Genomic DNA, 22,709 nt, shown 5'->3' with positions numbered 1-22,709 from the left:
ATTTTCTGTTAATATTGAATGATGAATGAAATAAAAGTTTTATGCAAAGTACTAAAGAAGGTTATCGATCATGCGATATTCACTCTTGAAATCTCGTGTGTGTGTGTGTATATACATATATATATATATATATATATATATATATATATATATATATATATACGTACATATATATATGTATATTTAATATAATCATTATTTATTAACTTACTAAATACAAGTATATATACTTAGCGTCAAGTTTCATGCAGAATCGTCTCGTGTACTTGCTGCACGATGGTTGTACTCTCTCATACACACTCATTAAGAGCGCAATTTTCTCGAGTAATTCTCAAGATAATTAACTTTTAGGCGGGACAAACTGTAAAGTAGGGTTATAACGTATACATTCAGAATGTTGCTATAAAAACCTTTTACTACATGACTTTCCAAGGATCTCTTTCATTTAAATGTTCACATTTAAACATTAATTCTTTTTACGCCTGACATTAGGTTAATGAATGAATTATTTGAATTTCTTATCGAAGAAATGTACAATGATAATACAATATATTAACGAATTCCCTTAAATTTTGAAATAAAGAAAAGACAATACGTACACATATATATTGCCAGCTTTTTTTCATTTCCTTATAAATTTATGAATAATTATAAATCATTTGCCTCGTTGATATAAGAAATTATTTCGTAACAGCCGGCAGATAGACGGATAGAAATGATTTAGTTTACGAAAGGGATCGACACAATTTTAATACAAATGTATATATATATATATATATATATATATATATATATATATATATATATACATATATATATAGATTTATCGTGAATTAAAATTCCTAAAATTAATCTAAAACATTCAGCTATCATTCGTAACTAAATCATAAAATCCTCCGATTCAGCTTGTATATATTGTAACGTAAAATATGTCGTTTATTAATGTCAATATCTTGTAAAGATACGTGTAAAAGTAAATTAGTAGTTGCAAGTGCACCAATAGGATCTAATATATGGACAAGTATATTGAAATGCAGCCCTCATAGGCGAAAAAATGGCAGAAATTGTGTCGATCTGCTTTCAAAGCCTGAATAAATTTTCTCTCATCCTCGGTAATAAGCCCATCTCTCACTTTGTCCCGATAACACTTCGTACATATACATTCGTTTAATAATATATATACTCAGTCCCGTTCACCCCTTTCTTCGGCACGTTCTTCCGCTCTTGCTTTCATTCGAGTAATAAACGCCTGTCCCTTACTCTTCCGAAAATTTTCATACGGATCGTTCAAATTGATGCCAACTCCCTTGTATTGGTCGTTTTTATCTCGAATTTCACCACCCGATATAGGAGCCTCGATACCTTGCTCGTTGGCACCTAGTCCTGCACCACCCCAGCCCATTTTTTTTAACAACTGGTGCCCCTTATTACTTTCGTCGAGGCTTATTTCTTGCGGGGCTTTGCTATACGTCGATCCGCTAAAAGAATCCAAAAAGATAATCGTTTGCAGGAATAAAATATGTATATGAAAAACAATTTAAAGATTCAATAGGAAAGAAAATAATTTTCATTAAGTAAATGAAATTGATAACTTACAGAAAACTCGGAGGAGTTGGACTACGATCTTGTCTGTCCAATCTCCTCTCTGGACTTCGATCTTTGTTACTGTTCCTTCTTCTACGACTCCTAGTATTATGATTACTGTTACGGCTATTACGTCTATGATTCGCCGTTGGTGATCGCGATCTACTCCTACCCCTCGATCTAGATCTCGATCTACTACGAGATTTGCTTCTGTAACGTTTCTTTGGTGGGCTAGGACTTTTCGATCTTGGCCTTAAAATAGGCGACGGAGATTTTGATTTTTGTCTAATGCCAGCCACAATGTCTTCCTCCTTGCGTTTACGGGCAGAATTTTTTGCCTTATAATATTCGTAGAGACCAAGTTTCTCCCATCCATCGCTAATAGAATACAATAAATAATTAAATTAAGGCACAGAATATTACATGCACTTTGATTATATATCGGCTAAAATTATTTATTATAACTTCTTCACCTGTCTCTCGGTGAATCGTGATTTGGAGGTGCGTAAAATGCTTCTACGGCTGCAACCAATCGATCACTGGGTGGTGCGGGCGGTGGAAGTCTGATTGCGTCGGGATCCAAAGGTTTATATTCTCCGTCTTCCAGTTTAATGAGCGGAACCATTAAACCTGCAGGCAACTCAAAGTAAGGCATGCTAGGCATCAAATCCTCGACAGACGGTTCGTGAATGACAGGAGGTGGGCCAAATCCTGGTGGAGGCTTAGAAAAATCCGGTAAAGGAACGTTCGCGAATGGTGGTGGTTCGTTTCCTGGCGCTACGCCCCAACCAGGCGGAGGTTGGCTAAAATTAACGTCGCTACCCATCGGTCCGCTTGGGCCAGTATGATTGGGGGGTAATGACATGTTCTGTTGATTCTGTGAAAACAATCCCATTATTTCATAAGCATTAATATTATAATCAATTGAAATGACAAAGCGAAACGAAAGTAGTACCATTTGCGGGGGCGGCGGGGGCGGTGCTTTAAGTTGCTGATCGATCGCTATTTTTTGCTGTTCAATATTTTGAATTTGTCTCAAAGCGTGCGTAACAAAAGCTTGATGTTGCGCTTGATAATTATCGAATGTTTGCTTCGTAGAAGTTGTGATTGGAGTAATAGCACTTGCATGTTGCGATACCAAATTAGCTTGATATTCGGACCAAGATGCGCTCGGTTGTTTTAATTTATCTATAATCCCTTCGTCAAAGTAATTATTCTTCGATTCCCAAAGGCTTAACAATTTATTAAGCTTGTTAAGTTGCTCTTCGGATGCAGCTAATGAAGTATTACAGAACATGGGAACAACAACACTTTCCATTGCCTTCCGAAGATCCATAGATTTTTTTCTAGCACTAAGAAATGTTATATGTTGCACACACACACATACATACATACATACATACATACATACATGCATACATACACACAGGCATACGCACACAAAGACACACACACACATATATGTGTGTGTTTGTGTGTGTGTATGTATGTATGTATGTATATTGTATGTATGTATGTATACATATATATATACATATATATATATATATATATATATATATATATAATTATAGAAATATTATACATTTGATATATTAAACAATTTCGCAATCAAATAAAGACCTCTATTCAATCTTAATGATACACCTACTATTATTAATCAATTATCAAAGACAAAGAGGGAGGACGGACAAAGTATAAATAATATCTAATATTAATGAATACTAGTCATTTAGTAAAATATAATATAAATAACAGATTCGTATTCTTAAAAAAATCATTCGTATACTCACCAATGATGTAAGACATCATTTACCAAATATATAATATGAAGCTTATGACTAAACGTAGATCCTTGGATAACTCTGAAATAGAAAAGTATCGTGTAAGAATATATTTTCAAATTGAAAGTCATGATTTAATGAAAATTTTACAATACTTTTTCAATAAATGGTCGGCAACTACTTGATTGCTTTGTGGTGTGACAGAATTTTGAAGGATCCAAGCTTTTCCCGCGCTTATGCTATCTTTCGTGCAGCTATCAATAATAGGTTGTAGAACTGTATCAAATGCGGTAAGATCTGTGTTTGTGCTTTGTGCACTATTTTGCAGAGCCGTTTCCTGAGCTTGTCTGACAGCATCCTCTACTCTGCCTTGTTGTTGCGCCATCAATGCAGCATGTTGGGCAGCAAGATTTTGTTCCGATTGTCTAACTTGTTCCTGCAGAGTCGTCTGTTGCGACTGAAGGTTGGCCAGTTCTGTTTGAAGCCATGCTGGTGGGCCACCGATGTTAACAGCTGGTGTCACTCCACCTATAGGTGGGTTTACACCTCCCATGCCAGATGGTACCGATCCAATTGGTGGTCCAGTATTTGTTGGTCCTCCAATTTGTCCAGGTACTCCTGGTATCACCGTACCAGCCGAATTTCCCACGGGCCCTATTCCAACCACTGGATTTAATCCATTGTTCTGAGTATTTAGGCCAGACGTTAGATTGACGTTATTCAGTGGCTGCGTGGCGGTAGCGGCTGTTTGCTGCTGCTGCGAAACGTTTAAACGTGGGTCTGCATTTTGCATTGGATTTATTCCTTTTTGCTTTAAAACTGTAAACGAATGACGGTGGATTATTGTAAGATGTTTGATTTCTTCAATTGTTATTGAAAAAGTATACAAATAGTCCAATTTCTGTTGTCTTATCTTTTATCAGTGCATAATAAAATTCTTGGTAGTTATTAGAGAAGTATATCAGAAAATGCGGTAAGTCTTTTGGGAGCACTATATTCTTTTCCTGTTTTATATTTCTATATTACTAGCGTTTTACAGGATATATTATGGGGAATGGATATGTCCCACATAGATTTAAGTGATACACTGACAATATACTCTGTATCAGATAAGCTCCAGTAAGAATCTTAAAGCTACGTCTTCTCAAAATCACCATTGTCGAGGAATACAAGATGTCTTTAGCAAAAGCGTTCTGCTTAACAAATAGCAATCCCAAAATCTTGATACGAAGTTCTCACATTTGGTGATAAATACTTTTGTACGATGAATTCAGAAATTTCCTTTCACCCGTATCTCTTTTATTATAATTATAATTATTATTATTATTATTATTATTATTATTATTATTATTATTATTATTATTATTATTATTATTATTATTATTATTACTATTATTATTATTACTTTTATTATTATTATTGTTATTATTATTATTATTATTATTATTATTATTATTGTTATTATTATTATTATTATTATTGTTATTATTATTATTATTATTATTATTATTATTATTATTATTATTATTATTGCTATTATCTATTATTTTACTTTATTTTATTCTATTTTTTTGTCAAAGTCATTCCTTGTTCGTTGAATAAAGCATGGCCTTTATGCTTCTCAATTGTTGTAGCTGTTAAGGGGCTGTATCCCACTTACTGGCTTGCTCTGTAGTCACTTTGTACTGATAGTAGTTGAAGTGCTCCCCGCCAAACAGGAAACCAAACTTAGGGTTGTCCTTCTGCTTATTTTTGGTCATCTGCTCGAACTCGGGTCCATTGCGGGCAACAAACTGTGCCAGTTTGTCAATGATGTTCCGTAATTCTGTATCTATGCGTTATACGAAAAGAAAAACAATTAGAAACATCGATTAATGCTTAGTGTAAGATCCATTAAAAAGAAACAAAAGAAACGTATTTATAAATATAAAAGAATATTGTTTAAATATGACCCCTCTCTTAAAATGTGCCCATTGTAACCTGAAAATTATGAACTGCTGATATTTAATATCACGTAACGGTGACACATTACACACCGATCTGCGGCTTTGAGCAAATAAAATGCTAAGACGATTAATCATAAATATTTTTCGATTAATACGAAAGCGAAGTATAAATCGTGCTTTCTTCTATGCTGGAAAGTGCGAGATCGCGCGCCACAGGCCTGACTTTCCGTCGAGCCTAATACTGTTTGTAATTACCTGCGGGTGCTTGGTCCATTATCGCGACTTCTTTTGAGTACTTTCACAGTTAAATAACGATTGTACGTTTTATAAAATTGGACCTTCTCTTTTGTATGATCGGAATACGGCTCCGAAAAACATTATCTTCTTTATAACCAACACAAGACGCTAGACGTCGCCATCATTAACCGATAGTTTCTTGATTGGCTACGAGTGGCGCTGCTCTAATAACTGGACATTTTACATGCGGAAGTTCCACCATTTTTATAAGTATCACATTTTCTGGTTGACATACCGTCCAGACTTTCTCAATCCTTCAATTATATTTCAAGTTAATCATATTATAGATTTTTACCGATTTACAAGAACAAATCGCTAAGGTTACGTATGAATTCTTCAAGTATTCATTCCATTTATCTCTCATAGACTAATCTCACGGTATTCCGATATGTACGCGTCTTGTGCAAGAATAAAACTTTCCTTGCAACCTTGAACATAGTTTCAATTTCCCTGTAATAATATTTATTACTCGTAATTATTACGTACTTAGATTAGAATAGAGTTTTATATATTATCTAGACTTCGGAATAATGATTTTCTAACCTCATACATGCATACGTACATATTTGAGATACCTAACCTAAATGCGTAAATGAAATTTCATCTGGCAGTTGTATATGTTTTTGTATATATTGACAATATAGTTCATTGGCACATAATATTTGAATAATAATGACAATTTGTATATTGTAGAAATGCCGGTAGCATCTGACATAAAGTCCAGTTGGGCGGATGAAGTCGAAGAAGAAGGAGGAGTACTGCCTCCGCCTTCTGAGGTTTATGAGAATGGATTTAAGATACTTACAGAATACAAATATAATCAAGATAATAAGAAGGTAAAAGTTGTGCGTACGTATAAAATAGAACGTCGTATAGTATCAAAAACTATAGCTGCAAGAAAGAATTGGGCCAAATTTGGAGACTCTGCCGACGACAGGCCAGGTCCCAATCCTGCTACTACGGTTGGTGCAGAAGATGTCTTTATGCAGTTTATATCTAGTAAAGAAGAAGAAAATAAAGTAGAAGAAGATACTCTCGATAAATTAAAAAATATGGGCGACAAAGGTGTTGTTAAATGTCGTAACTGTAACGGAGATCATTGGACGTCAAAGTGTCCATACAAAGATACCGTACTTGCCGGTGGTACGTATGTTTAAAGGAACCTTTTATAGATTCCAAAAGGATAGATTTCAAACTATAAGTATTATTATTTTTAGGAAAAGTTCCGGATGATAAGAAGCCCCTTGTCAACCCAGCTGTTCCTGGTGCAGCAATAGCTGAATTGAAACCACAAGGAAGTAAATATGTACCGCCGAGTATGCGAGATGGTGGCAATAAGCGTGGCGATGCGATGCAAATGCAACGTAGGGATGACACCACAGCCATTCGTATTTCTAATTTGTCCCAAAGTACTACGGATGCAGATTTAGATGAACTTGTTAAACCTTTTGGAACAGTTGTAAAACAGTATTTAGCAAAGGAGAAACAAACTACTTTATGCAAAGGATTCGCATATGTCCATTTCAAATATAGAGCAGAGGCCGCCAAAGCAATTGCTACTCTTGACGGTTATGGATACGATCATCTTATTTTAAGCGTAGAATGGTCCAAACCGCAGCAACAAAATAATTAATTCAATTTGATATGTAACGATAAGAGAAACATGACCTATATTTACAACAAAACGCTGGACTTAATGGGCGTGCCAAGTTGTGAGGCCCAAGAACAGGAGTAGTAAATATTTTTATGGTATATCGTATTTTCCACTTTTACATTCGATATCTTCAAATGATATAACACATAGTGAAATTAATTTGTAATCTTACAAATTGAAGTTTAATAAGGTAAAAAATTATGTTGTTCCTTCTTTATTTTACACAGACGCTTATCACGGATCTTTTTCAATTCGCAAATATTTTTCAAGTTATTTTTTCTGAAAACATCATGTTTTTCTTTCTTTTCTTTTTTTTTTCTTTTAACTGTTTTACACTTAAAATTGATTTTAAATAGAGAATATGTACACACGGGTCTTGACCATTGCTATGCATATAATTAAAGATCATTTAACAGCCCAATTATATTGGCATTTTGTAATGTAGCAGGAGATACATTTGAGATACCTACCCTCTTATTCATTGTCCAATTTAATTCCAAGTGAGTTTGCTTACAATGTACTTTTAATTTATTGCACATTGTATTGTTAAGTAATTAGATCTTCTCATGGAGTATCTGTTTATGAATCTGTTTATGAAATTAATAGGAGACTTAATTGTATTCACTCGGTCATCTGCGGGTCTTTCTTTTTGTTAATTTTTTATTTTTATTTCTTTTTTTTATTCTTCCTTTTTTTTCTTCCTTTTTACGCCCTCATATTTAAATGTTTATATTCAACATATGCATACGTATACTTGTCTATTTGAATAGTAAAAGAAAATAATACATCGTTATAATAAATATAATTATTGAATATCTAACTATTAAAATGCTACATTGCGGTGCTATAGATATGTCGTAAAAAGAAAATTGAAGGATAAAAAATAAATGCTAATCCACAGACATATATACAAAAATAGTGTGATAATATAAAAACCAAGGACATATATTTTTCTTATTGGTTGTGCGATATAACTATGATTAATACTAGATAGTCTAAGTACTTTGAGACGGTAACTATAGTTAACAATCGTATGATTCTCTAATGAGCTTAGTTACCATTGAAAAGGAAAGTACCAACGGAACGTATTGTCGTTGTTTGACTAATACGAAGGAATATCTTTAAGAAAATTAATCTTACATTTTTTTCTCAGCAGAAACTTTAACAGTCTCGCGTTACTCTCTAATATCAAAGGAAGTTAATCCTATAAAAATGATATATCGATTTTCATAAATTGTTACAAAGTAAAACCATATTTCATTCCAATACATATATTCCCTTATTAATATTGGATAATGAAGATTAATGAAGATTATTAACGATAAACTAACGATAGAAAATTTAATACAACCTACCGCGCGCGCGTGCGCAACAATTGCTTCGTCATTTATGTGTAAATGTAAAATTTAACGAAAAAATAATCATTAACGGTGCTTGTAGCTAGACGATATCTACCATTCACTTTTATTTACATAACACGTAGCATAAACGAGATATAGTTTTTCTTTTCTTTTTTTTTTCTTTTTTTCTTTTTTTTCTTTTTTTTCATTTTTCTTTTTTTTTCTGATATATAAAAAGGCAATAGTCGTTGGCAAATGTAGCGTTTGAAACACCAGATTTATCTATAAACACATAAAATTCTAATCGATTATAATCTAATCAATTAGAAATCATTTGACCATTGCCAGAAACACCAATAGATAATCTTATATATTCATTTTCAAGTTTAGACGTTTAATCACGTTAAAAAAAAAAAAAAAATTAAGACTTTACGAAACATCTTCGTCGTTATTGGTATAAAGCATCTTTAAAGCGGACCTTCGCGTCCTTTAAGGACGTATATTGGAGGTCTGCTAAATCAACGATGTACCATAGATAACTACGCATGTACATCGAAAACACGTCGTTTGTTGTTGGATTCATTGTGACTAAGATAATAAGATAAGGTATTTGTCGATCGACGCGGTCTACCAAACAGAACATTTCTTTTCGGGATTCATCTTGGAACCAACCGGGCAATTGAAGTCTTTCGAAAATTCATCCATATTCGAAAACGGACCCAAAACACGGAATTCGCCAGGACTATGGAATCCCGTTGTGATACGAAGCTTCATCGTCTCGGGCCGATATTTGCTGCACCAAGTATTGGCAGCGCTTATCCAAAACATTTGTTCGGGCGTATAGAAAAGTCCTGGTAATTTCTGTTCAGGATGATTTCGCTTAACCCATTCTTTGTATGCAAAGTAGGCTTCCTTGATGCCACCATTGTCCGCGATATTCTCACCTTGCGTATTAATCCCATTTAACTATAAGCAAGAGAGCACGTTAATGCGATAGCAGGCTCGGCAGAAGAATGAAACAATAAGGTCTGAATAAGGCCTCGATGAATAACACGTGAGAGGGAGAAATTTTCTTACTTTCAAACCGACTTCCTCGACAGTGTAATTTCCATATTGTTGAACGATGCACTCTGCTCTTTCCAGGTAATTTTCTTTGGTCTCTGGCGCCCACCAATCAACGAGATTTCCTTCCTTATCGAATTGTCTGCCCTGATCGTCGAAACCGTGCGTGATTTCGTGACCAATGACAAATCCGATAGCACCATAATTCATGTATCGTGGCCGATCATTGTTAAAGAAAGCTCCTTGAAGAATGCCAGCTGGGAATTCTGCATATATGTTTGAAAAGATTATATCGGTCGTGCGACTTTTATTCAATGTGATAAATGAGAGATCCTTAAGGCAATAAGAATAACGTACGAATACTGTTTTCTATTGATGAATAAAACGCATTTACGATCGCTGGCTTCCCATGAGCTCTCCAGTCACTCTTGTTAACTGGTTTTCTAAGTCTGCTAAAAGAATATTCTATTCCAAAATGGGTTAGGTTTAAAATACTCTCGAGATAATTCCCTTCGGTTAGTTCGAGTTTCTCGTAAAATTCCTCGAGCTTCTTGTCGTCCAACAATTCGTCAGGATAAGCAATGTGACTGGACATCGATGCCGCTTTGTCTAGTGCGCTCTCTTTAGTTTCTTCGTCCATCCAATCGACCTAAAAGGAGTCCGCGGCGAAATAATAATAATGTATTATTATTATTATTATTATCATTCGAAGTTATTACGATATTATTTTACCTTCTTCAAAATCTTAGTAAATTCTTCCCTAATGTCGGCGACCATTTCGAGAGCATTTTTCTTAGCGTCCTCCTTGAAATATTTCCTAACATACATCGCGCCAACGCTTATGGATAAACTTGCGGAAACTATGTCGACGCACTCCTTCCATCTAGCCTCTCTCTCAGTTTTACCGCTTAAAGCCGTCGAATATTGAAGCTGCCTCTTTCTGATGTCCTCCGTAAGATAGCTGACCGATGCGGCAGCCGCCCTCCACATGACATAATTTGCTTGTACCCTTTTCGGTGTCTCACTCAAAAGTTGTTCCAAACTTTTTATATAGCTTGGCACACTGACGATCACCACCTCGTTTTCCTCAATCTGAATGGTCGGTGCTAATAGCGTGTTAAAATATTCCATCCATGGTATGCTCGGAAATTTGTTTGATAATTCCTTTATGGTCATTGGATTGTATAATAACGTGGCGTTACGTCGTTTTTCATTTGGCAACGATATCTGTTCGAAGGAAAAGGATAAATATCAAAATGATATATGCAGCGTAAAATGAAAGAACCGCGTAAAACTTACATTAGCGAGTTTCATTTCGAAATCCAAAGAATCTCTGAGTTCCGTTTTGGCTCTATTCTTGTCGGCTCCAAGAATTACAGCTATATCGACCATGTAACTGTAATAAGCTTGGACGATTTTATCAGTGAAGCCCTTGGATAAGTACTCACGTGACAAACCGAGCGACGCTTGATCCAGCTGCAAGCAAACATATGAACGTTAGAATGTTAGTTGTTGCTTGATCAAACTAGGATCAAACTAGGATAGAATTAATTGTACGACTTACGTCGATAATACGTATCGTGCTGTTCTTCAAGTCAACGCCAATGCTAAAGTCTATGAAGTAGTCGACAGAATAACCCTTTGTTCGGAATTTATATACCGAGTCCTTCCAATTGAAATTCTCTTCTTTCCAGGCGTCACCTTCTAGTACAGGCCAACCGCCTAATACTTGCAAAATATTAAGCAACGGTTCTAAACCTTTCTCTTCGATAGCCTCTAAAAGGAAAAAAGAAAAAGAAACGATACGATATATTTCGAATTTGGATAGGCAGGATGATTTTTTAAACAAATTTCGTAACAAGAGCCGTATTACTTACTGTTATTCATACAAGTTTTATAAAAAATCTTGGCCAACGTGAACGGGCGTGGTTCATTCGACGGACTCTTCTCCTCGATACTCGTTCTAAGTTGTTGCTGAAGATTATCGCTGATAACGCTAAATGTATTTACGCTAGTTTTGTCGTCCGGAATGATGGTTGACTTGAGAAAACCACCGCAGGCGAACTTGTAAAAGTCGTCGCAGGGTTCGACATCGGGATCCATGTTCTCCAATACTTTGGACGCTTTATTTATAAACGTTTAGGGGAGTCAATGCGATCACGCATTCTTTTTTTAATGAAAAAAATCTTTCTTTTACATCTTTATCAAAACTTACCCGTGTGAACGCATCCTGGAGAGAAGCATATGTTTTCTTTCTCCGATGGTTGACGATCGATGGTGGTGGTGACGGCGGTATCTTTGATTACTTTTAGAGCTTCCGCTGTGGACGGTAGTTGCTCTGAATTAACGGCAACTTATGGCGCGTGCAGATGTTGTACGTGCAGATGCGGATTGGCGAGTGCAAAAAATTATATGCAACATTACATGATATTACTGCAAAGCTATTCTAAAGTTATTCCCATCTCTATAAACGTGAACGATCGGGAATAGAAACGAAAAATAGTAAAGTATGTATTGCAATGATGTATTAATGTTTCCCAATGTTTCTCTATCGACATCTCGTTGATGGATTCAACTAGGCGATACAAAGCAGAATGATTTCAATTCTTCACTTTCTTAGCTTCAAAGATAAATATTCGGCGCGACGCGGCGAAGCTTTTCGAAGCCAATGGAACTGTGAACTAAGCGTGAACGCGTTGCGCGTATTTAATTGTTAAAGCGAGAGAATATACATTTGCGAAAAGAGATAACGCTTGTTGATAAATTTCTTTTTCTTTCTAAATTTCTTGCATCGGAACTTATTGTACTTAATGGTGAACGTGCTATCTAGCTACGCTCTCGCGAAAGACGAAGAAATCGCGATTGATCTCTATTTAATGCCAATTCAACGCCTAATCGATATGAAATAATTGCGTTCAACATAGATTATCGAACGGTTTTACAAGTGACAAAATGAGCGATAAACAAAGCAAGATCAACGAACTCAAATGAAAGAGATATCGTTGCGATCTATTCCTCCATCCTTGTTGACTATCGTAGAATAATTGCGTTAATAAAAGCGAACGCAGTTAATAGACACGCTTCGTCCTTCATATAATATTATACCTGTATGCTTGTTCTTGTACTTTTACGATGCCAAATCAAAATCAAATGCTCTAGTCGTTTCGCGATTTTATCCAACGTAATGATTCATTAGGAGCATCGAAACTTTTTCTTTCGTCTCTTTTTCTCTTTTCTTCAATTTTTCGAAATCTTTTCGATGTCGTAGGAAACGTCGAACGACCAAAAATATCACGTTCTACGGATGTTAATGTAAATTAACTCAAATATTTTAAAACACTCTACTGCGTTATCGCCTTCGATGCTTATGTATTTTATAGTTTTACGCGATTACACCGACCGTGGTTAGTGACTAACTTTCAAAACACTATTGATTCTGACGCGATTCCTGTAATCGACGATTCCAAAAATATACTGATATGCGTCAGAATCAGCAGAATGGAATTAATATATTTCTCTCTTTTTTTTTTCTTTTTTTTTCTTTCTTTCTTTTCTTCTTTCTCTCTTTCTCTCTTTCTTTTTTTCTTTCTTCTTTATTTATTTTTCAATCATTCGATCGCACGCAATCCATTCCGTTCTCCGTTGCGCCGAATGAACAACACGATTTGTAATCACATAGACAATTCTTTCAACAATATTTATCAAGAGCTTAATTATTATTAATTGAGAATCGGATTCGGTAATCGGGCGTGTAATGGAGAAGCGCATTGTAGAAAAAGATACCAAATAACATATCTTACCGTTCGACGATTGCTCGCAAGATGCTGCATTCGCGGCCAATACACCGAGCGCAACGGCCAGGGCGATGCATAAGAGGACACCGGACACTGCGATTACCGTTAATCCACGTTCCAAAGCCGATCGTCTCTTCCACCATGTTGGGTTTCTGGAAACGCAGACGAAGGTAAAAAACAATCCATTCATACGTTTCCTATGGACATTTATCATATATACATTTGTTTTATGACAATTCATTTGGTAATAGAAGTGTACGAGGAGGTTCGGAATTGCAATGAATCGTAATTTACTATTCTTATCGATCTAGTAAAATTATGAATTGTCTTGGTCGTGATTGAAATTTCTTCCTATTCAAACTGTTCGTCGTTATGTAAACGAAAGAAAACTGACACGATAAATGATTTGGACATTTCTTCCTTTTACTCCCCAAACGTCCGTTCATTCTTTACGATTGAATAATTTCTTGTCGCAAGCGACTGGTATCCGATAATGTTTTTCGTTAGAGTTCGATTAAGCGTGTCTCTATCGGATTAGAAAAAGAAGAAAGGATGGTTTTTGCGATTTGCCAATTTTATCGACGAGATCGATCGAAGGACTTGAAAGCGAGTCCGATACACACACACACGCGCGCATATACGTGTATGTATGTATATACATGTGTGTGTGTGTGTGCGCGCGCACACGTGTGTGTGTGTGTGTATTTGTATGTATTCAAAACGATAAAGACGAACCATGTGTCGTTCGAAATAGTCGAAGAATAATAAATCGGCGTTAAGGAACGCACCGAGAAATATCTTCGGCGCGGGAATTAAACGCAGGGGAAAATTCGTCCTTTTACCGCGCTCGAGGTAATTGCGATAAAGCTCATAAGTACTTATTCAGTTGGAATATCGCAATCGCTTCGCACGTTCTTTTGTATCGTTATCGCCGACGTATGGGCTAGTCATTTCGCGATAGTGAAAAGGGAGTATAGGAACACCTTAACATTAAGCCGAGAATATTTCTCTATATTTGTCGATGGCACTTTCGATTTCTCTTTCTGAGAAAAAGTTTCATTATAATAATTAATATGCGATAATAATAATTAATAATATTGTAACGGCGCAAGTGAAACATTGTAAATGGAGAATAAGTAAAAACAAAATAAGGAGAATTCTTTCGAACAATCGAAATGATTCTCCTTTCGAAAATGCATCTTGTTGTATCCAAGGTTGTTGTATCCAAGCTTTCAGGTCAGTTTATGGCCTGAAATGGCCGTTAAGTGATTCGTGTCATGCACGCATATGAATATACATATCCTACTTGAATAACTTAAAGATATAATATCTTGTAGGTGTAGGTACTACTTGGGCAAATGCCGAACAACGCAACAGAGTTTCATCTACGGGACGATGAAACCAAGTGTAATGACCTGTTTGATGCGTTGCACAATGCCACGAGATTTCGGACGCACATATGTACGTCCTATACCTGTGTATATATTTTTTATTGCATTGCAAAAGCAAGTATACGGGCGAACATTGATGATTCCAAGAGTATACGTTATCATAGTATACAACGTTATCAACGTATACAGGGAATATTATATTAGCGGCGAAGGATAATAAAGATATATATAATTTAGGTACAATGCCTGCTTCGTTAGAGTTTATGGTAATATCATAGGTATTGAGTTGTAATAATGATCGAAATGTTATTGCCTTGAACGGCGTTTAATTCAACGTTCGTTTGAGAGAGCTCGTACGGATATATCGGCCACGCCACGGTTGAATAATTGCGAGAAAGTCCCGGTGTTACTTTATTTACCGATCGCTGGAAGCTTAAGAAAGACGACGGGAAAAGCTTACAATTAGATTTCTTTTGACGCTTGATCGACATCGATTTGTAATAGTCGTAAAAACGTCGTAAGAATCGTAAAAATCATAAGAATGCAACAGGTTTCTCGTCCTCGGCGTGTATAAGTTTACATATATTTGTGTAGAATATGTGTAGGAATTAGAAGAAGGAAAATTGTAAGGCCTATCCTTCAAATTATAATTAAAAACAATTTCTTCTCTTTCATCATAAATTCTTCACCATGCTCGATAAACGAACAGTCACATTTCCATAAAAGATTACATTAGATAATGATTTGAAATTTTTCATCGTTTTACGGGGAACGAGCTTCATCGACGAAGATACGGTTGTCGCATCAGTTTTGCCAGAATATCAAAATTAGGTTCGCGTTCGATCTCGAATTTGTCGGTCCAGTGATCAGTCAATCGAGTCTACGCTCATGAAATCGCAAACGAGATCGATCCAACGAGAAACGAATACCGATAATTATGAATTTATAACGATTTTAACGCGGCTAGATATAATGTGAGCGTGCATAATAAATTAGCTAACGGTTAAATTGATCCTGAATCTCGATAAATATCGATCCCAAACTCTTCGATCTTAGATATAATATCTATATGTATCAGCCTCGCAATAGAAAGCTATTGTTGGTATATATCGTTGCCTTTATATCGTTGCTATATATATATATATATATATATATATATATATATTGTGTTTGTAATCGAGTCTCGTTCGACGTCGAGACGGTAACCTTTTGATAGAACGACTCGACTGGTAGCGTCTCGAATCGAACGGTCGATCGTTTAACATACTTTTCATCAAAAAAAGAAACAAACAAAGAACGACGAACCGACCGACCAACCGACCGCGTCAGCACATCGAGTATATACGCTAAAAAAGTATATATGTTAATCCGAAAAAGAACGAGTGTTATCATCTTGGTCGAACATACTACCTTCGGACGGTACTTTCATATTTCGTTTCGTTTCGTTTCGTTTCGTTTCGTTTCGTTTCATTTCCTTCTTTTTCTTCATCTTCAAACAATGTCCTTCAGCGAAATCTTTCGTCTTCCTCTTCTTGATTCTCATCTTTTACCTTTTCCTTCTTCTCTAAATCTCTTTTATAGTTTCTTACGCGACATACAGTGGGTAATTGATAATAGTAGATTTTTTCATTTCCGCAAATTACAAGATTATGGAAGACTCTTTTAAATGGAATTAATTTGCTCACTTGAATTCTATATGGCAATTTATTAAATCATGTTCTCCCGCAATTTGCCAATTGCTATCAAGGTCGATAATATTTCGTCCCGACGTGACTTTTTTCACGATTTTCAAATGAAATTTTTCCTTTGACTCGCTTTTCCTTCGATTCAACATAGAATGCAAGGTATAAGCTACGTAAGAAAGGCAAGAGACCTCGTGGCTCGAAATTTATTCCGAACTCTAGGCCAGTTACTCGACGAGAGGCAAATGCGATTCGAGTACAAACGATTCGAAAGGTGCGCGGAATACGAATTCGTTCTCGGCTGCTTCGCGAATCTAAAAGTTGAGGTATGTATATACCTGCGGAGAGAAACGGCGTATAATAGTAGTTCCCTCTCCATTCGGTCAAATTTCTCTTACAATATGTGTCTCATGCTATCCCTTCTCGGTCTTATTCTAGAACGATATATGTTTATAAATATCAGCGTACGTTCAGTAATTTTGTATGGAGAGGAAGCCAACCGTTCTATTCGATACATCTACAGGTATACGTACGAATCGACGGGAAACACACATACACACGCGCGCACGCGCGTGCGCGCGCACACACACACACACGAGTGCGCGCGCGATCGAGTCTGTTATAAGCATACAAAATTTCAAGGTATCTCTTTGAAATACGTACTTACTTACAAACGATGGCATACTTTTAATCGACGTAAATAAACGACGTTATGTATCTTACATTGATTGGTTCGCAAAATACAGGATCGTATATGCTTGCTTCTCGACAGGCGGAAATGTCGTTTCCTGTAGAAAGTAAGACTCTGCTTATGGAATCATGAAAGAAAAGAACCGATAAGGAGAGAATATTCGTCCCTATTGAACCGATCGTGCACGATCTCTTGGGAAGCTCGAAAATGTAGAAACGGATTGTTAACATGAATCTGAGAAAAAGAGAATAGTGAGGGCTCGTAATACGAGGAAACGAATAAACTCGTAGCCGATATGGCCACCGTCAGATTTATCGTACGAAGATGATAAGAGTGAGAGATGTCGCGATACACTGATCGTTCGCTTTATTAGCTACGCTGCCAAAGAAAATATTTTTGAAATCGACTTGCGTAACGTTCCCTTGAGCAAGAATAATCGCAAAGGCGTGTCTGCCAATGGTCGTCGAGATGTTAGAGATATGGCAACTCGTATCTTGAATAATTATTTAAAAACGATTATAATTTCATTACTATTATCGGAACCATCTTTTATTCGTCGTACCTATGAGTTATCTTCTTTTACAAGTGCAAAGACTTGTGAACAAGAGGAAAAGTAATACTCGAGGAGAGTGGCTCTTATACAAAATCGTGTCTCGCGTGCTTTTCTTTTCGTCCGATATAATAACGCACGAAGCTTCCGCTTATTTTTCTCTTACTTCCTCCTCCGCTTCTTCCTTCTTTCCTTCTCGATATATGTACATGCACATATATATATATATATATATATATATATATATATATACATATAATATATATACATGTATATATATATATGTATATATATATATATATATATATATATATATATACGCATCAATGTGCACCTAGCAAACATGAGATTATGCAACCCCGACAAGGCGATGCGATATCGCGGAAATTATCGAATGCAACGTCTGCGTAGCTCTTTTCTAGCACCTTCTCTTGCGGAACCACGATATTGTGAGGTTTCGCAAGAAATATACGTAGGACACGCGAGTACTCCTAACCGAGCTCGAGGACAAAAGCACGTTTCCTTGCTAACGCTCCAACGATCCTATCACGTGGATAGAATATCCTTAGTTGCATCATACATAATTACTAATCAAATGTATAAATGGAAATAATGCGTTTTTCCGAGCCAACTGATTTTTCGTACCCTATTTAATTTAAAGATAACTACTATGTAATATTTATCTAATGGATAATATTCGGAATATCGCGTATGACTACGTTCGTTGTAATTGCTGTTAAACGATATGCATAACGTCGTAACGTCGTAACGCCGTAACGTCGTAACGCCGTAACTCCGTAACTCCGTAACGTCGTAACGTCGTAACGTCGTAACGTCGTAACGTCGTAACGTCGTTACGAGGAGCCACCGGTAATTAATTCGAGTGGGTATGACCCGTACGATAGAGAGGTACGATTAAACGAATCCCGCGGCATGAGATTTATCTCAGCGCGATTCAAAAGTAACCATAAGTTAATCGCAAAATGTGCCTTTTAACCATTAACGGCGTGATCCTTTACTTGTCAATTTCTATTACTACCTTCTCGTTTTTCTCGCCGGCAAACGCGTCCTATCTCGTCTAGCAACAAATCGATTTATTGCAACGTCGATTGAAACGAGAATCCACTCTCGTCCGAAATTACTCGGGGAAGATAAATCAATTTCGATAATTGCGCGAGATACGAGATCATCCATCGAACGGCTCGTTGGCCGCTCGTTATCGCGGAATTTATATGAGAGGACATTTTGTTCTTTTATGTCTTCCTCGGCTCTTTCTGTTTTTTTTTCTTTTTTCTTTTTTCTTTTTTTCAACGCATCGAAGCTTACGGTATTTTCAGATTTCCTTTCGCATCCGTGATATAGGTACGCACGGGTGCCATTACGATTTTACCATATACATATTCATTTCGATTTACGATTAGCCGGTATCTACGATGTACTTACGTTTATCGGTGCAGCATGAAAATCTTTATGTAATAGATTAATCGAAGGAAAGTAGTTTTTAAAGAAAATATCATTGTATTCGACATATATTCGTCACGTATATCGTTTGTTGTTTTACGAGATGCATCGTAATTGCTTTTCAAACAAAAGAAGAACTCGGCGAACCTTGGAAAAGGAATTTAAACGTGCTTACGGCTTATAGCGTTATATTCATCTCTTTTGAAGATAATATTATTGTTGGCGATATTATGAAAATGTCGCCGATTATTTCGGCTATAGAAAATGGTTTCGTTCCATCGGGCGAGATCAAACTTTAATGCAAGACTATCACGAAGAATATCGAAGTCTAATAGCTTCGTAGGAAATAATCTCGTTCTGTCGGCTTATTGTTATAACGCTTTGCGACTTGGTAGACATTTGTAAACTTGCACCATGAACGGCAATGAGTGTCTGGAGGATAAACGGGATCGTGGAACTTTCACTACGCTCGCGACTCGACCTTTAGCAGGCTTTGGAAATTTCAAGTGTTTACGAGCGAGCATCGAGTGTCATTTTCTTTTCAACGATACGTGCGCTTTGTTTCGTCGAAAATTAGATAAAGGTAATGATCTAAATTTAGGTTTAAACGACATCTTTGAAAAATCCAAACTTCTTATTCGTTCATTTTCATTCATACCTTTTATTGTACTTTTATTATATAACTTTTTAGATATATTGCGAGGCACGAAATACGATTAAAGATCGTATCGCGAATCTATTATCCGTAATATATATATATATATATATATATATATATATATATATTAATCCGTAATATATATATATATATATATATATATATATATATGTATATATATATGATACGCGAAGAGAAAGACAAATGTAACTTGCTAACTGAATTTCGATCTTTACGTGCTATACCATATCGTCTTATTTCGTTCCACTTTGGCGCAAAGTGCGTTTAACATGCAGCTCTATTGTTAGTAAGACCTCGATAATTGAATCGATCAACGTGTACGTTCACGTGCGTGCGCGCGCGTGCTTTAATATTCTTTGAAAGAATTTCCATCCATTCTTTCGTCGTAGTCCCAAGAGAATTAATGATCTATGATACGACGAAATAGTCAACTTTTTCGTATATTTTAATCGAGCTTAAAGGCGAGATTAAAGCGATAATTGTATTTTTTAAATCAAAGGATAAAAGAAAAGTTCTCGAGCGTAACATCGATGCCTGGCCGACGTGTTTTATTATCGTCAGAATCCTGACGTGCATTGAAATCACGAGATTTCTACTTTTATCGCTCGTTTATTCATTCGAATTCGTAAGACAAGATAATTTATGTGAAAGAAAACAAGATCTCTAAACGAAGCGACGTGATAATATGGTCCAGACATATGCACGATCATCTTGATCGTCGTGGAGACCCACGTGAGGCCGATTTCTTTCGAGATATAATTGTTGCCAAACGAAATTGAAGATAAGATCTTCTAATTGCGATGTAGTAGCGATAAGGTAAAGCTTGACGAGGGCCAGCAGAGTCTCTAGTTTCGAAATTTACAGTTCGATTTCTCGTCGATGGTGGCTGTACGGTTATTCGAATAATAATTATTCCTCGAGCTGCACGTTTTATTCTTTTCAAGGTTTCTGCGATATCTCGAGAAATAGGAAAAGTTACGATAGGATAAAAAGACTGAAATGATAGAATTAGTTGTAAAGAAAAAAGATACTCTGTAGATTCGAATCGTTGAAAGAACAACAATCTTGGTTAAACTTTCATCTTCCGCGATATACTTTTTATTCTCGATCGAACTTGACTGGTTTCACCGATTGACCGATCGACCGATCGGCGGCTTTTTGCCGGCGTTACGTAAAGTATCGGTAGACCTATCTAGCCGATAATAGCGGTACGCGCGGGTTTCTACTATACACAGGCGGGAACGGTCCCTCGTAAAAATCAACCGGGAAGAAAAGAAATATAAAACTCGATACGGGAAAGCTGCATCTTACGATCGAGAAACCCGCGTTGCTCTCTCTCTCTCCCTCTTTCTCTCTCTCTCTCTCTCTCTCTCTCTCTCTCTCTCTCTCTCTCTCTCTGTATAAATCGCGTAAAAATCGCATGCTGCACGCTTGTAGTAAAAACGACGTCTTACGGCTTCTTCGTTTACGCGATCGAAAAAAATATGATTCCTGTATCTGTTAATTTAAACGTTTATTTGATGAATTTTATCGCATTTTAGTCATAACCCTCTTCGATTTATTAATCGAATCGAATTCAATTTCGTTAGACACTGGATCTAATCTTAGAGAGTAAAACAACAATATTTATTTGAACTGTAGAATCTTTTAGCCTACTGCCAGCTATCACTTCTCTTCCAAGTTCTTAACGAAATAACTAAACGTTTCTCTTGATTACGCATGATAAAGGAGAAGAAATATTGCAGTTAAATCTAAAACTCACTTAATAACGGTTTGCTTCATACTGTTTGTCATGTTGAAGTTATTACTCTGCCCCAGTCTCAATTCTTTCTCAAATCTTTCTGTAATTCTCGTTTTCTTCACTTGCTCGCTCGCTCGCCTATCCTCTTTTCTCACTAGCACATGATAAACACACACTAAAAAGTTTGTACTTGATTTTTTTGTTTTGTTTATAATGTCATTGGATTAGATAGAAATTTTTCCCATCCACCGGTCTCCCTTCCTTCCGAGGTTATCCTACGAAAGGATGGATCTCTTCTCTTTCTCTTCTCTTTTCCTCTCTTTATCTTGCTTGAGTCCGAGTATATGCATATATATGCGGAACGGTTTGGAGCGTGGCGCCGGACTGAACGGCCGCGCGCGTTTCTCCTCGTATTTAAACGCCCTCTCCCTACCTCACTGATTCTCTCTCAGTCACTCTCGTTCCTAGCGCCACGGAGTTTCGACGACTCTCCTTTTCTCTTATTTCTCCGTCCTCATCGTCACTTTTCCATGTTGCTTTCGACGCGAAAAGGCGCGCTCGATCAAAATTACGCCAGACGTATTAATCCAGTATTGCTATCCTTCTCGCGCATATCGATATCCTTTCTATCGATATATTCTTTGTACGCTTAAATCGAAACCCGACCATTTCGTTCGGTTAAACGTTTCACTCGGATTGACTTCGAATGGCTAAAACTCATGCGGATTCATCGCGTTCTCCATAAAGCAATCCTAATTTAGAAAACCTTTTTACGTTACCTTTAACGAAAACCAAATCGTTTTCTATTTGTTGAGTTAGAAGAAAAAAAATATATTAAAAGTTTTTCCAAACTTATGACAAATACAACGATTATAGCCGATGGCAAAGAATGATTATTTAATAAAAGTCTAGAAAGTCTACGTCGCAGCGCGAGCTCCAACAAAGATCGAACGTTCGAAGGCTTTACGAGAAAAGAGAGAAAACTGGTTTCGACCGGTTGCGTTACAGGATAGATTGACGACCATCCATAGAGAGAGAGAGAGAGAGGGGGGG

At 36.4% G+C, this 22,709-nt stretch overlaps 3 protein-coding genes across 8 annotated transcripts; 1 reads left to right on the top strand and 2 right to left on the bottom strand.

The window, feature by feature from the left end:
- Nucleotides 1–820: 820 nt before the first annotated feature.
- Nucleotides 821–5,761, bottom strand: LOC124956740 (calcium homeostasis endoplasmic reticulum protein). 3 transcript variants are annotated; one of them, XM_047512928.1, is made up of 8 exons: nt 5,570–5,761; nt 5,029–5,199; nt 3,524–4,187; nt 3,378–3,449; nt 2,540–2,936; nt 2,058–2,461; nt 1,597–1,962; nt 821–1,478 (listed from the first exon to the last, which is right to left on the bottom strand). In XM_047512928.1, exons 1-8 carry the CDS (start codon nt 5,586–5,588, stop codon nt 1,184–1,186), a joined length of 2,388 nt encoding a protein of 795 aa, XP_047368884.1. In that variant the 5' UTR covers nt 5,589–5,761; the 3' UTR covers nt 821–1,183. The 3 variants fall into 3 exon arrangements, with proteins under 3 accessions (XP_047368884.1, XP_047368885.1, XP_047368886.1); XM_047512929.1 differs by lacking the exon at nt 5,570–5,761 and adding an exon at nt 5,349–5,508; XM_047512930.1 differs by lacking the exon at nt 5,570–5,761 and having other exon boundaries at nt 3,524–4,125; nt 5,029–5,168.
- Nucleotides 5,762–5,770: 9 nt separating this feature from the next.
- LOC124956744 (eukaryotic translation initiation factor 3 subunit G) lies at nt 5,771–7,686 on the top strand. The gene is made up of 3 exons (XM_047512940.1): nt 5,771–5,931; nt 6,305–6,754; nt 6,829–7,686. The coding sequence occupies exons 2-3, from the start codon at nt 6,307–6,309 to the stop codon at nt 7,242–7,244; spliced, it is 864 nt and encodes a 287-aa protein (XP_047368896.1). The 5' UTR covers nt 5,771–5,931; nt 6,305–6,306; the 3' UTR covers nt 7,245–7,686.
- Nucleotides 7,687–8,181: 495 nt separating this feature from the next.
- LOC124956741 (neprilysin-2) lies at nt 8,182–22,324 on the bottom strand. Of its 4 annotated transcripts, none has more exons than XM_047512931.1 (10): nt 21,678–22,324; nt 13,468–13,613; nt 11,883–12,020; nt 11,545–11,790; nt 11,232–11,443; nt 10,967–11,143; nt 10,400–10,894; nt 10,025–10,316; nt 9,683–9,933; nt 8,182–9,571 (listed from the first exon to the last, which is right to left on the bottom strand). In XM_047512931.1, the coding sequence occupies exons 1-10, from the start codon at nt 21,707–21,709 to the stop codon at nt 9,233–9,235; spliced, it is 2,328 nt and encodes a 775-aa protein (XP_047368887.1). In that variant the 5' UTR covers nt 21,710–22,324; the 3' UTR covers nt 8,182–9,232. The 4 variants fall into 4 exon arrangements, with proteins under 4 accessions (XP_047368887.1, XP_047368889.1, XP_047368890.1 ...); XM_047512933.1 differs by having other exon boundaries at nt 11,883–12,005; XM_047512934.1 differs by having other exon boundaries at nt 11,883–11,987; nt 21,678–22,323.
- Nucleotides 22,325–22,709: the final 385 nt, after the last annotated feature.

The sequence above is a fragment of the Vespa velutina genome, chromosome 23 (genome assembly GCF_912470025.1).
Source record: "Vespa velutina chromosome 23, iVesVel2.1, whole genome shotgun sequence".
NCBI classification, from domain to species: Eukaryota; Metazoa; Arthropoda; class Insecta; order Hymenoptera; family Vespidae; genus Vespa; species Vespa velutina.
Note: the sequence above shows the minus strand (reverse complement) of the source record. Positions and strands in the feature narration are given on the sequence as shown.

Coding starts and splice junctions, on each gene's coding strand:
- LOC124956740 (XM_047512928.1), bottom strand. Junction 2,937..3,377: donor AATGATGTCTTACATCATTG/GTGAGTATACGA, acceptor AACATTTCTTAG/TGCTAGAAAAAAATCTATGG. Junction 1,479..1,596: donor CCAACTCCTCCGAGTTTTCT/GTAAGTTATCAA, acceptor GGATTCTTTTAG/CGGATCGACGTATAGCAAAG.
- LOC124956744 (XM_047512940.1), top strand. CDS start 6,307: ATGCCGGTAGCATCTGACATAAAGTCCAGTTGGGCGGATGAAGTCGAA. Junction 6,755..6,828: donor AGATACCGTACTTGCCGGTG/GTACGTATGTTT, acceptor TATTATTTTTAG/GAAAAGTTCCGGATGATAAG.
- LOC124956741 (XM_047512931.1), bottom strand. CDS start 21,709: ATGACAAACAGTATGAAGCAAACCGTTATTAA. Junction 11,144..11,231: donor GCACGATACGTATTATCGAC/GTAAGTCGTACA, acceptor GTTTGCTTGCAG/CTGGATCAAGCGTCGCTCGG. Junction 10,317..10,399: donor TTACTAAGATTTTGAAGAAG/GTAAAATAATAT, acceptor GACTCCTTTTAG/GTCGATTGGATGGACGAAGA.